General features: G+C 38.1%; 1 protein-coding gene across 2 annotated transcripts in view; it reads right to left on the bottom strand.

The window, feature by feature from the left end:
* PDGFD (platelet derived growth factor D) overlaps positions 1-14,342 on the bottom strand; it is a 235,895-nt gene that overhangs the window by 67,663 nt on the left and 153,890 nt on the right. The window contains exons 2-3 of one of the 2 annotated variants that reach the window (XM_022560524.3): positions 7,677-7,863; positions 4,404-4,584 (exon numbers count right to left, since the gene is read on the bottom strand). In XM_022560524.3, coding sequence (XP_022416232.1) covers positions 4,404-4,584; positions 7,677-7,863 — 368 coding nt within the window. Of the gene's footprint in view, positions 1-4,403; positions 4,585-7,676; positions 7,882-14,342 lie in introns of both variants that reach the window. The other variant, XM_022560522.3, reaches the window with a different exon arrangement.

Below are 14,342 nucleotides of genomic sequence, written 5' to 3' on the forward strand. Positions count from 1 at the left end.
TCCTTTTTCTTTGCATCCTTATCTTCTTTTCCATCCTCTTCCCTTTCTTCCTCTGTCTAAAAAATATTATTTATAATGCAAAGCCATGATTCATGTGGAGTTTTAATCTCAATGGCAATCTTAACTGTGCCACTTGAAGTTAATTCAAACTGCAGAGATACACAGTTAAAAAACTGGTGATAAAATTGCTTTTTTATTTTAGAAACTGTTTAGAATAGGTATTAGTAAATGCAGTTTATGAAATAAACTAGAGTTTGTTAATAAAACAAAAAAGTTTGGGAATAGCTTTCAAATAATTTAACTTTTTATTTTAACACAATACTGTAAATCATTTATCAATATATTTCAATAAACATTTATAAATAATTTTTGAATTAAAAACGTACTCTCCATTAAACACACACACAAATAAAAGGCTTTTTAAATATTTGTCACAATATACAATAAAATGCTTCTACCTTGGATGAAGGAGGTGAATTATGGTCAGACGTGTGTGTATATGTGTATGCACACACACACTGACAGCTGGGCTGTTTGTACAGGACTACCAAGTTCATTTATCACCGGATGATATATTAATTATTATGCCAGTGATAATGATAACAAGAGCAGCAGTTATTTGAGTAATTTACTAAGTTCCAGGTAGGGTGGCTTACAAAATTATCTAATTTAATCCTATAACTAGTTAATTGTGTGTCAGGCAGTATTATCACCATCTTACAGATGAGAAAACTGAGCCTTTAGCCAGTGAGCAGCAGAGCTGAAATTCATATACCCATGCTTGCTGACTTCTTTGCACCACATCCATTGGGAGCCTTGTAATTGGACACCTTTCCAATAAACTACCTAATGGTCTTCCAAAAAAGTTTCCTAACAATCCAATCCATCCATTCATTCCCCAATAAACTAGATTTGAGATGGAAGAGCTTAATTTATTTAGACAAACACATCTTGATAACAATTTGATAACATTATCCATTCTGCTTCATTATGCCCTCTGATGGTATCTATCCTCCTCAGCTGAGTGAAATTAGGAAAGAAAGCTGAGTAGGAGAGCAAAAAATTGAAATATGAAATTGAATCATATTTTCTCAGGAAGAGTCAATTCAACACACTGTCTAGCCACGTATAAGGCACTGTGTGGAATACACACAGGATGTTTGTCCTACCCTCAAATAGTTCATTACCATTTATCTAGAGGGAATATATATATATACACGCACACACACACAATTTGTGATGGTAAAGGTAGGATCCTTATCACCATTATTTATTGAGCACTTCCACTATGTCCTAGGTGCTATGATAAGTATTTGCTATTAATTTAAAATCTCACACCAACTCCAATTATTATCCCCATTTAAGGATGTAAAACCAAAAGGTAAGAGACCCATTCTATATCACACCATTAGTAACTGGGGAAATTTCCTTTGATCCAAAGTGTGCTTTACAGCAAAGCTCTGGTCCCCTATGGCTGTGCTGCCTTGCCCTAGGAAAGACTGTGATAGATGCTGTAAAAAAAGGTAGACAATTGAATTCCAAGCACACCAAACAAAATTGTAATATAAGAATAATTGCTAGCCAAAAATAAGTGATCAGGATGTTAACCATTAGTCAGTCTCCCACACTTTGCTGGAGTGAAAAATTGACTAAAAATGTACACTAGACTTGGTATTCCAAAAATGTCATAAGCATGAACCATGTAGATGTGATTCCAGTGTAATGGGCTCTTATGGTCCTGGGCACCTATACCTTACAGCCTCAGGGGAGGCCCCTGTACAACTGGAGAATCACTAAGGTAGGAAGAAGAGAAATGTTTGATGGAAGGCTGAGAGATAGAAAGATAGAGATGAGAAGGGGGGTGGTCTTTACCTATCCAAAGAGCTACTTGCCATTTTCTAAGAGCACTGTGATTGCTCGGAAACTATTGCTCAAATTTCCCCAGCACCTGCCATTCCTTAAAGGAGGGATTGCAAAACAGCTGCCTCCAAACTCTACAGGCTTTGTGGGCCTGTACAACATTTAAAAAATCATTATTTAAATACACTTAAAGAAGGCTTGCCATTTTTTCCAGTTTTATGAGATAAAATTGACATATGGCCCTGTATAAGGTGTACAGCATAATGATTTGACTTACATACATCGGGATTTGCCATTTTTAATCCCACTGTCTCTCTCTAATTTTATATCTGGCTCACTATGAATTTTAAGTCTGGGCTCTGTAGCATTTGAGTTCATAAACTCTGCTTTAAAGTTTCTCCAAGAAAAATTTAAACATGAATAAAATGACCTTTCCAAAACATTGGTCAAGGCATAAATGATCCCTGTTGAACAAGAATCAAATGCAAGAGTTTATCAAAAAGCCACACAGATCTAGAGTTTATATACACCTGAAGGTTAAGCTCACTCTACCTCTTGGAATTCAGCCACCAAAGCACTTTGGCCCTAATTGATCATATTTAGTGCCAGAAGCCAATTAGGAGCGGAAAGAGAGCCTGGAGCTATTTGCAATGAATGCAGACCAAGAGGCTGTATAACAAAAAAGTTTTGACTATCATCATTTCTAAAAACACAATTGAATGTACTGGTGGAGGTGAATAAGTAAGTGAGTGGAGTCATGCGGAACAGTTTACATCCATACTACAAAGGCTGTCCAATATTCCACTTAACATTGGCTAGGAAATGAGTGATGAGCCTGCACTGTAACCCAAAGCACCTCAAACAAAAATATTCATTCTTCCCTAAATCCACACCTGCACTCCCTTTTTCTACAAAAAGGAGTTATTTTGCCTTAAAGATATGGTATTAGAGTTAAGATGTTTCTAACTGACTTATGGACCATTTAACTTAGTCATAACCAAAGCTTCACAAAAAGTATACACATGAGCACTAACAGGCCTTGATATGTTAAGGGGAAAAAAGATCCTTCACTAAGCCATTCTGACACATCACCATTCCAACATGCTGAGCCTGCTTTGTCCATGAACAATTGAGAACAGATGCATCACTGAACACATTAGAAGCAAAGAAATGTAGAAACCAAAGGTTCACACTTCCACTTTAATGCTGAGCAGCACTGCGTGAGTGTGCAATAATGTATATCATGCTTGATGGATTATTTTCAAATTAAAACTGGAACCAGTATCACCACATGCTATTTTTTCATTTACAGTATTCTGATGTAGAATTCACTTTGTTTAACCACTCATCATAACGCAAAAAAAAAAAAAAAGAGAGAGAGAGAAAAGAAACCACATTAGATTAAAAAAATCCAAGATTTTTCCTACTCTAAATTTAACTCATAAGAGGAAAAAAAAACCCCAAATTGACTCCATTTGTAGTACTGTGTTCTGTTTCGGCATCCACACTTTGAAAAGGGATAGCACTAAACTGAATGAGAGTTAAAGATGTTGCCAGGAGAGCAAAAGGCAATATGCTATGAACAACTGAATTCAGGGATATTTAATGTATCCTAAACATAATGTATAGCCAAAATTATCCCAATATCCCCCTGAGCTTCATCTGTAACACCCAGTATTTCCGTCTTATTATCATTCTCAGTTGTTATGGCTTCTAATTGTCATTTCCACCAGACTATCAGCTCCAGGAGGTTCAAGAACACTGTCTTCTTGCTTGCCTTTGTATCTACTACACCTATCAGAATATTTGTCAATAAGAAGGAACTTTATATTGTTCTACTAATGAATGACTGAGTAAAGAAGACCCATGACCATGTGTGATCCAACAACTAGACTTAACTATAAGGTAGATTATGCCGCAATATGAGGTTGAAGATCTTCTAATAGTTAGAACCATATAAAGTTGGAAATGGCTGCTGAGGTGTTTAAGTAGAGGTGAGACCACAAATAAGCATGGGTGTAGTAAACAAAAATCAAACCTTGGGTCCTGAATTATACCTTTCAATTTTTAAGATACTTGCTAACCCTGAGGCTCTATGATGATAACATAGGCCCTTCCCAAATTTGAGTCATAATTTAAACTAAAATCATTGGGACTCTTCTGTGATTAGAGTTACGTAGACGATTTTTCAAACCAAGAGGTTCAATTCTCACTTACCTTCTATTTGGCTGTATATTTATTTTGCTCCAGTTGAATCAAAGGCAATATGGTATATGCTTTACCATAAACTATTCTACTTTTTCTATTCACTATGCTTTCTTTCAAAATACATGGGCCCAAGCATTGACTTAATAGAGCTAAAATGGCATTTCTCACTAAAGAAGACTTTTAACATTTTGGCCACAAGGCAGGGACAAAGCATACCATAGACAATTAACACAGTTCATTCACTTTCACACCATTGAATTTAATCACAGAAAACGATCTCTATACTTCATGTAACCAGTGTCTGCTTTTAATCATAGGGCGGTTAAGCTACTTACCACAACAGAATAATAAATCTTGAATCCAGGTTTAGCCACAAAGTAGTCATCAGACTTGAATGTTATTTTAATCTGGTTTGTTCTTGATGTTATCCTTGGAGGAATTTCTTTGTGTCCACACCATCGTCCTCTAATAACGGTGCTGGTTTCAGATATATCTTCAACTTCCACAAAATCATACCTAGTACCAATTTGACATAAACTTTGATTAAAGAAGACTTTGAAATTCATACTTTCACTGAGAAATTGAAACTAACATGTGATTTCTCGTGACCTATCATCTGAAATGAAAATTATAACCTACAGATATTTTAGAAGGAAAACTAGTTTTTGGATTAGGTTTCTCAAATTCAGACTTCAACAATCTATTCTGAGGAAACACCCTTACACACTTTTAGCCATAACTCTTCCTAAATCGTCAAAAATCAAAATGGGCTACTTTCTGAGCATCTGTCTCATAAGGTTTTCCTGGAAAAACTAACAAGTATAATCTATTGTCATATTTTAGGAGATGTAGCTCTAATTATATACCCAAATATTTACTATATCAAGTTTTTAAACAAATTCCCACTTTGAATTAATTTACCACATCCAGTGTTTCCTTAAGAAAGGAAATGATCTATACCCATACAGCACATAAAATCAGCACTCTTATTGTAGAAAATAAATGGTAAAATAAAAGACTATTTTCTCTTTTTTGAAATTGTCTTTTGGAAGGATCATATCATAAACTATGACATTTATCATAATGGAAACACATGACTTTGAGGAGGGATGTGCACTAGCCAATATTGGAAATATCTGGGCTATGTGCAAATGAGGGTAAGACCATGGGTTCACCACTGGCACCAGTCAGGGAAACACAGAATCCCAGGATTGAAGAAGAAAGGAGAGGCATTTTAGATATTCCACAGAGTCGTTTGATCCTCAGAATCCCTCCACAGCGTCTCACTTTTTCATCACATAATAGGACAACTTCAGTGACCAAGCTGACATCTTCTAGGGATCATTTATTCTATTTTCAGACACCCAAGATCTTAAAACATTCTGCTTGAGAGCTGAACTCTGTGCCTTTCAGTTCTGGGCATCAGTGTCTCACTCCTCCAATCTACCTCTCCTCAAATGACTTCAGATGCTAAAGTAACAATGCAAACGAGCACTCAGGGTGAGCATTCAAGGTGAACAGTGGCAGAAGTCTCATATCCATTTTATATTTTCCTGTCACAATTGCCAAAAGGAATCAGCATGAGAACCAACATGTCTGAATATGAAGAAAATCCAATACAACTTTACTGGTCTTACCCACGCACCTCAGAGCTCTCATTCGATCAGGCAGGGTGATCTAAGGAGGCGGCGAGCATAATAAAATGGTTACTAAATTTCATTGACAGTGATTTGTGAGGCCTTTATGTCCTTTGCCTCAGTTTCCTAATGAGCAAAATAAGAAGGTTTATGTAATTTTACCAGCTGAATATCTCTTGGGTGCTATGTAAATTAACTACTTAATATATGGTGTTGAAAAGTGAAAAGCACTAAGAAAGAATCGCTATTCCAGCAATAAGATATTACAGTGTAAACATCAAGGAGGTTTGGAACAAATGGGAGGAAATCAATTGCATTTCATTTTATATACAATATATGTGAATCATATTTATTGCACAAAGCAAGAATATACTTGAAACTTGGTTAATAATGCAAGAGGTCACTTTTGTTTTTTAAAAAACACAACATCAGCACAATTTTTACTCTGGGTCTGAAGTCAAAAGAGCACCATTTTGGTTGGACCTGCACCTGAGGCAGGTCTCTGATCTGCCTTTTTCCCTGCTTCCTCTCCCCTTTACCTCTTACTCCTCTACCTCCCTCCATAAATTTTTAGGAGCAACTTGATTTGATGAAGGGTCTGGAAGAGAAACCATCCTAACTTCCCCTCCTAGTTTTAAGGTCAGGACGCCAAAAGTGCTCAATCACTACCAGATCAAAATCCTGCTCTGCAATGGAGGCCAGTGTCTTTTCAATGACATCACCTTTAATAATCTTTTTTTTAAAAAAATATCTTTATTGGAGTATAATTGCTTTACAATGTTGTGTTAGTTTCCGCTGTACAACAAAGTGAATCAGCTATAAGTATACATATATCCTCATAATAGTAGCTTTTCATTTGTTTCCAAGGTCTTTCTTTTTTTTTTTTTTGAGCACAGAAAATGAGTTCTCCCTTTCAAGGCTGAAAAGACACAAGGTCTCCTCAAGCTATTCTCTTTGTAAATATTAACTGGCTCTTCCTGCATGTATTCATCTCTGCTTTCTGGCATACATTACCCTCTATGGTCCTAGAAAATAACAGTCACTGCTGTTATTCTTGAAAAAACAGCAACATAATAAGAGCTGTCAGCATAATAGACATGCAATAAAGGACAGCCAAATTTGAAGTACCTGATTTTTATTATTCAAAGTAAAATAAACCTGCTGAAAGAATTTAGCAGTTTAGTAGTAGTTCATTGGCAATGCAGAACAAGTTCGTGCAGTAAAGTACAGAAAGGAAAAAGAAAATCCTCTGCATCTTACACATGCTAATTAAGTGAATAAGATGCTGTGAGCTGACAATTCAGAGAACAACAGCCAGGGCTTTCTCTGATAAACATGTTAAGAAGGGAGAAGATTATCAGGGGCAGCTTTCATCTTCTGCTGACCCAGAAACTACAGGAAGAAACAGACCTCTGAGGAGCACACTGATCCTGGGAGGTGGCCTTCTCTTCCTTGTTACACATATCTGAGGCCTTAAAATTATGATTTCGGGTAAGGACCTGACAGGGTCCTTGCCATCATCATCTCCCAGTGCTGGGTCAGTTCCTGGAGCCCAGCAGGGGAATACACTCCTTAAGCCCTGGCAGGCTTGCACCAGAGCCCTGTGACATGGCGCAGGTGAGCCAGGATATTGGATGCATCTACCTGCTCACAAAGTGGGTTGTTCTAGGCCTGGCCAAGATAGGGGGCCCCCAGATTCCCCCCTTCTCTGGGAGTCACACAGCCTGGCTCTGACAATTGCAGGAGTGAGTTTCTGTGAGTCATGCCAGGTTACCAGGCTTTCTGCAGAGGCAGTCTGAGCTCCAATTTATTTTGTCCATTAGGACTGACATAAAGGCTTTTTGAAAAAGAAGCCGAGTATCTTGGATAGGTCTGGAGTGCCCAAAAGAGAAGTCTGATGTGATGTTTTAAATCTGTCTTTTTTTTCTACTTTGAAATTTTACCCTAAAATGGATTTTATTTCCCACTTACCTACAGATATCATTTTCCGCTTCCTCTAATCCAAACTGATTGTCAAAGGCTAGCTGTATCCTTGTTTTCTCCTGGGAATGGAGCCGCCAGGTCAGAAGCAGGTTCCTGGGGTAGCTGTTTGGGAAGCGGGGACTCTGCACATGGCCGTGTCCTGTCACCTGGATGGTTTCATCTCTTCGGTACAAGTCTGTGAGGTGATTGCTCTCTGTTAGTAGTCACAACTTGTAGAAATTAGTATGTTGCTCCAATTACAGGAAAGCAAAAAAAGAACAGTTTAAAACACATCACATTTCAAAGCACTTCTTGATTTTGTTTAAAAACATAAGGCCAAATGGCAGCCTTGTGGTTAAACAAACAACATCCATATTTTTTCTGTTATCCCCTACCTCCCCAAATTCTTCATAAATCTAGACTTGATGCCTAATATTTTGTACTTTGGGAGCTCTCTTAACATCATTTTTTTTTTTTTTTTTTTGCGGTACGCAGGCCTCTCACTGCTGTGGCCTCTCCCGTTGCGGAGCACAGGCTCCGGACGCGCAGGCTCAGCGGCCATGGCTCACGGGCCCAGCCACTCCGCGGCATGTGGGATCTTCCCGGACCGGGGCACGAACCCGCGTTCCCTGCATCGGCAGGCGGACTCTCAATCACTGCGCCACCAGGGAAGCCCTTAACATCTTTTTTGACAAGCAAAATTAATGATTATCTCAGAACTCAGGCTCATTACAATTGGAATTAAAATTGAGCAAATAATTTCAAATAGTTCATCCTTCCTCTTTTCCATGTAATACAGCTGATCCTTGAGCAACACGGGTTTGAACTGTCTGGGTCCGTGGATTTTTTTCAATAAATACATGTATGTACTGTAAATGTATTTTCTCTTCCTTATGATTTTCTTAACAACATTTTCTTTTTTCTAGTTCACTTTATTGTAGAATACAGTATATAATACATATGACATACAAAATATGTGTTAACTGTTTATTTAACAGTAAGTCTTCTGGTCAACAGTAAACTATTAGTAGTTAAGTTTTGGGAAAGTCAAAAGTTGTATGTGGATTTTTGACTGTGTGGGGTATTGGCACCCCTAAACCTCACTTTGTTCAAGGGTCAACTGTACAAATATTTTTTTTTCATTGACAATGTAACAGTATATCTTCAATGATTAGCCCAGGAGATAATAAATATTGTTGAATGAATGAACAACTGGGTGAAAAACAAATTAAAAGAATCTAATGATGTTTAATGACCACTTATTTTATAATCAAATGACATTTTCCAGCTGTTTCTCCATCATAAAAATCATAATTTTTTGGCCCTCGTTTTTGGTGACTTAAAGTAGCTCCAATTCTAATTCTATTTTCCATATGCTGTATAATAAAGAACTTGTCTGATCTTTGTCCTGGGTTCCTAAAAGGGAACTTCTAAACCCTTAAAATTTCCCAAGTGATGCAAGTGTCTTTGTTATTCATGGTAGGCCCCTGGGGCCATACCTGATTTTATGCTAATGAGGTGATTCTCTGTGGGCCCTTAAATAGTTTCAGGAATGGGGACTGGCTATAATAGAAAGACCAATCATGTGGCTTTGAGCTCTGATAACAGCCTGACTTCCTAACCTCCCTGGAGGTAAGAGGCCTTGGAGCCCTAGCCTGTTGCCACCAATTCAATCAATCAGGTCGACAGAATGAAACCCTTATAAAAACTCTTGTCACTGAGTCTTGGGTAAGCTTCCTGGTCCCTGAAACACACTGATGTGCTAGGAGGGAGACATGTCCTCACTCTACAAGTGTCCTTATTTGGCTGGTCCTGATTTGTATCCTTTATAGTAAGACTGTAATTGTAACTATAGTGCTTTCTTGAGTTCTATAAGTTGTCCTAGCAAATTATCAAACTCGAGGGGCTTATAGGCAACCCTGAATTTATAGCCAGTTGGTAAAGAGTATGGGTAACCTGGGTACCTCACAATTTTCAGCGGGTGACTGAATTACAGTCTTGTAGGGACTAGGCTGTTAAGCTATGAAATCTGACCTAACTCCAGGTAGTTTGCTTCAGAATTGCACCACACAGTGGACCCATTTTTCCTATCTCCCAATGTCCAGAGTTCTTTGCACTTGAGATTTTGGCTTTTTAGGCCCCTCTGTAAGCAGAACTCCAGCCACAGTCTATTTACGTCCTCCTGCAGAGAGTTTACTCCGAAGCCTATAATTCAAGGAGGTTAGTCGGGGAGGCCTAAATTGCTGGTGGAAACCACTGAAAGGTTGGGTTGCGGAGGGTAGTTGTTAAAGCTTCCAAAATAAGAGGAGAGTGAACAAGGAATCAGAATGTGAAATGCAAAGGCTTCTCTCCCTTTTACAAATGTTCTGGTATGTATGAGAATTTCAACTTTTTTTTTTTTTTTTTGGCTAATTCAGTGTTTAATGTGTTGTGCTTGCCCAGCTAGCCTTTGTGTGGGAGACAGTCTTAGGAAGAGCAAAGGTGGCTGGAGGAGCTGATGTCCCCACTCCCTGCATCTCGACTAGGAGATCAGAGCACTGGCTCTGCAGTCATGTCACGGTGCTCTGGTCCCAGAGCTAATGCTCTTAACTTCTGTGTAAGAGAAGGTATTGTTCCTTCTTAGTCTGAAATTTGCTAGAGGCAATTTGAGATTCTTTGCTATCTGTAATCCACTTTGACTTCTGAATCACATTGTTTATATATAATTTATAACTTCATGCCAAATTCAGGACTATTCTTAGCAGAAGAGTTGTAATGAATTATAGATACAGAGAGCAACCTATCAGGTTAAACCTGAGATAGTTACCAAGTGTTATATACAAAGTCACATTCCTGAATGAAGGCATTTACTTTGGTGTTCCAATAGTAACTGACATTTATGGAGCAATAACTGTGTGCCAGGCATTCCAATAAGTTGTTTAAATTATTTCATTTAATCTTCACAACAACTCTATGCAATTAGTAATATCCCCACTTCACAAAGGAGGCTCAGAGAGTTTAAGAAACTTATGACCTCAGGGCACAAAGCAGGTGGTGAAATCAATATCTGACCCTAGACAGTCTATCTTCAGCACACACACTCTTAACCAGAACACTGTACTAGTTGTTAAACTATAAAAATATGAAGTATGTCATTTTTCATAGAGAGGGAATAATTTTGATTTATGTTTAAATGGCAAGAATATAAGTTCTTATTTTATATTTTAATACAGAAGGAGGTTCACATCCTCATAACTTTGAGTTATGCATTGGATGTTTTTTAAAAAGCGAATTAAAATGAAAGGAAAAAAGCCAAAATGTTTTGTCTATTCTGTCCCTAAACATTTCAGCAAACTCAGCTTGCCCAACCAAGTATCCCGGGAGCTCATGGAGTCACTGCAGGCACTATTACTTACTCTGCGATTCATCTAGAACAACTGTTGTTCTCAAAGTATGGTCCCCGGATCAGCTTCATCACCTGGGAGCTTGTTAGAAATGTAAATTATCAGGCCCCATCCCAGACCTACTGAAGCAGAAATGCTGGAGGTGGAGCCCAGCACTACTGTTTTAATAAGCCCTCCAGGTGATTCTGATGCTCCCAAAAGTATGAGAACCACTGACCACCTCACACCTTCTACTCTTCTGCTTCTTATTCTTGATTTCCCTGGCTCCTTCACTGCCTTGCTTTGACTCCATACCTCACATCTGATTTTTCTTCTTACCTCCCTGACTGATGATCTATCTTGGATCCACTTTCCTGTCTTTGACCTTGAAACCTTCTCTGGGGCATCATTTTTGATACACAGTGACCTAGGGTAAGAGCTACGTACCTTAGTGTCTTTGACCACTTATCTAACTTCCCCCATTTCATGAAATAGTCATTCCTGGCCCTAATAGATGCATTTGGTAATCATTGTCACAAATTATGTGCAAGGAGAAACGAAATCACAAATAATGGTAGTACTTTTATTTCTTCTTCTCAGATCATAATATTATCTATGACAACATAAGATCCAAAGGCTAAATGCTGAGTTATTAGAAGTAAGGGTTAAAATATTTCATCAATGATTCTATAGGAACAAATAATGATATCTCTGCAGACTGTGCCACCTCACACAAATTCAGTGGAACAGTACAGAAATACTCATTTGTCCCACTGTCTCCATAAGACATCCAGGAGCCAGCAGCATGACTGATAGTCACAAACCCAACGTACCGCAGCTAAAAGCCAAAAGCAAAGAATGGTCATTGTGTCAGGAAATGCCTAACTTGCAAAGGGATTTATTATAACATTTCATTTGTAAAATGGCTGTTTCATGATTATACCATACATCATAGGAACAATGTTTGCCCAGAATGTAGGTTGAGTGTTATATAAACCAAATAGTACCACTTCTGCTGCTAAACAACCACAATATGACCACTTAATTTTTGTGGGGTGCAATATAGTTTACAAGCATCCAATTTTGTAAGTCTATCGTAAATATAAGTTGACAAAAAGTAAATATCATTGCAGTAATTATCATTGCTTTCATTCTGCTTTTTTCTTGTAAATTTAATTTTTGTATATTACTTTAACAGGTAATGAAACCAACACACAGAAGTTAAAGTGATTTGCTGTAAGTCAAAAGAATGGAAGGGTGGTATATGGAAGAGTGGAGTCTTGAATTCAGCTCCATCATGTTCTAGTTCTGGTGACTTTCCCCACTACAACAAAGAGCAGCATCAGACACAACATGTCATCTTTCTGGCTTCTATTTCCTAAGCTAATAGTTTAGGGGGCTGGGCTAACGTGACACTTAAGATTTTTTTCAGGTCTAAATGACATGACAACTCAACAATTTTCTTTCAAGAAGACAGAACTGCCAGTGGTTTGACTGTGACTAACAGACATGAGTGAGGCAATAATGAGACAAGGGAACCTGAAATCCAAAATCTTCAGCGGGCTAAACAGACACTTTTCCCATCTAACAATGGTAGTATATATAGTTGTATGCTGTCATTGCTGTCATCTAAAATAAGAGTACAAATGGATATTTCTTTTTTAAAAATTTTGTTTAAATTTATGTATTTTTTGGCTGCATTGGGTCTTCGTTGCTGCGTGCGGGCTTTCTCTAGTTGCAGCGAACAGGGGCTCTCTTCGTTGTGGTGCACGAGTTTCTCACTGCGGTGGCTTCTCTTGTTGCGGAGCACTGGCTCTAGGCATGCGGGCTTCAGTAGTTGTGGCACGCGGGCTCAGTAGTTATGGCTCACGGGCTCTAGAGCACAGGCTCAGTAGTTGCGGTACAAGGGCTTAATTGCTCCGTGGCATGTGGGATCTTCCCGGGCCAGGGCTCAAACCCATGTCCCCTGGATTGGCAGGCAGATTCTTAACCACTGCGCCACCAGGGAAGTCCCACAAATGGATATTTCAACAAGTTGTTCAAACATATATATGAAAAACTTTCTTATCAACTAGAAAAGTGCCCCTGGCATGTAACTGGCCACTTAGCCTATCAATTTGTGAACACATTGTGGAGGAATGTAAATAAATCCTTTAATGTAGACACAACGTATTCTATGTTTTGCTTTTTTTAAAATTTAAGTAGAGGCTTCTCTCTGAGGCTGGTTAGGTATAAGGATTAAAAAAAAGATACTAAAAGATGCTTTATAATCTCTTTGAAAGTTTCATAGGAAAGTAAAAAAAATTATATGCAGAATATTACATGTCTTGAGGGAAAGGACTATGTCTTGTTTACCAACGTAACCCCAGAGCCTCACCAGTCTGGGCATATAGAGACTTTCAAAATAGATCTGTTAAATACATACGCAGATGAATCGTTACTGCAAATAATGCATATGCAGAGTTCTTAAACACTGAAAGGCATTTTGAAGTAAGATAACAAATAAAAGGCAGCTTTATCAGAAATAAAGTTGAAAAATACCCAAATATTTTATTTTTAAGAAATTTAATTTTGATGTAGCTGGTGTGCCTGACGTTTGTGGGAACACATCTAGCATGAACATTAAAGGACTATTTTGGAAAGAGTTCCATTGAAATGATCCTGCTTGCCATCTGGCTCAGACATCAATTATAAAATAACTGCCTCTTTTTCTGCACTATTTCCATCAAATCCTATACTACCAGGCTCACCAGAGTCAATCCACACCACCCTTTAAAAAGCTGTGACCAAGAAAGAAGAGAAGAACAATGCTGGACTAAAGCAGGAGAGTTTGTTGCTATAGCTGGGATCTACTCTCAGATCTATCCAGCAATATATGAAATCAGGTGACTGACTAGATCCCCCAGGTTCTCATCCTATGCAACCGTCTAATTTAGAATAGCAAGCTCAGCAAGACTAATCAAGAGGCCTGTGACTGCCTAATGCACTATTATTATTACTAAACTACCTCTAATAAGCTTTGCACTCTCCCTCAACTAATGACATCTTATACAAAAGTGTCCTAGAACGCAAAATAGTACCTTCATTGATGAGACATCACGCAGTGTACTGTTGAAGAGGGAAAAAGAAACAAGGGAGAGATGGAGAACATAAAGGAGAGTAGGGCAGGAGTCCCTAATTTTAAAATGAATAAGTCAATTTGTAGAACAGACCCTAAAATACACAATTAGGTTTAAACTGAATTTAATTAGATAATTTTGCATAAATTATCTCCTAACTTAAAAAGCACAGGGCTGGAGTCTCACCCTGTGAA

Source organism: Delphinapterus leucas, chromosome 7 (assembly GCF_059928025.1).
Source record: "Delphinapterus leucas isolate spDelLeu-1000000601 "Yukka" chromosome 7, BTC_Dleu_Yukka2, whole genome shotgun sequence".
NCBI classification, from domain to species: Eukaryota; Metazoa; Chordata; class Mammalia; order Artiodactyla; family Monodontidae; genus Delphinapterus; species Delphinapterus leucas.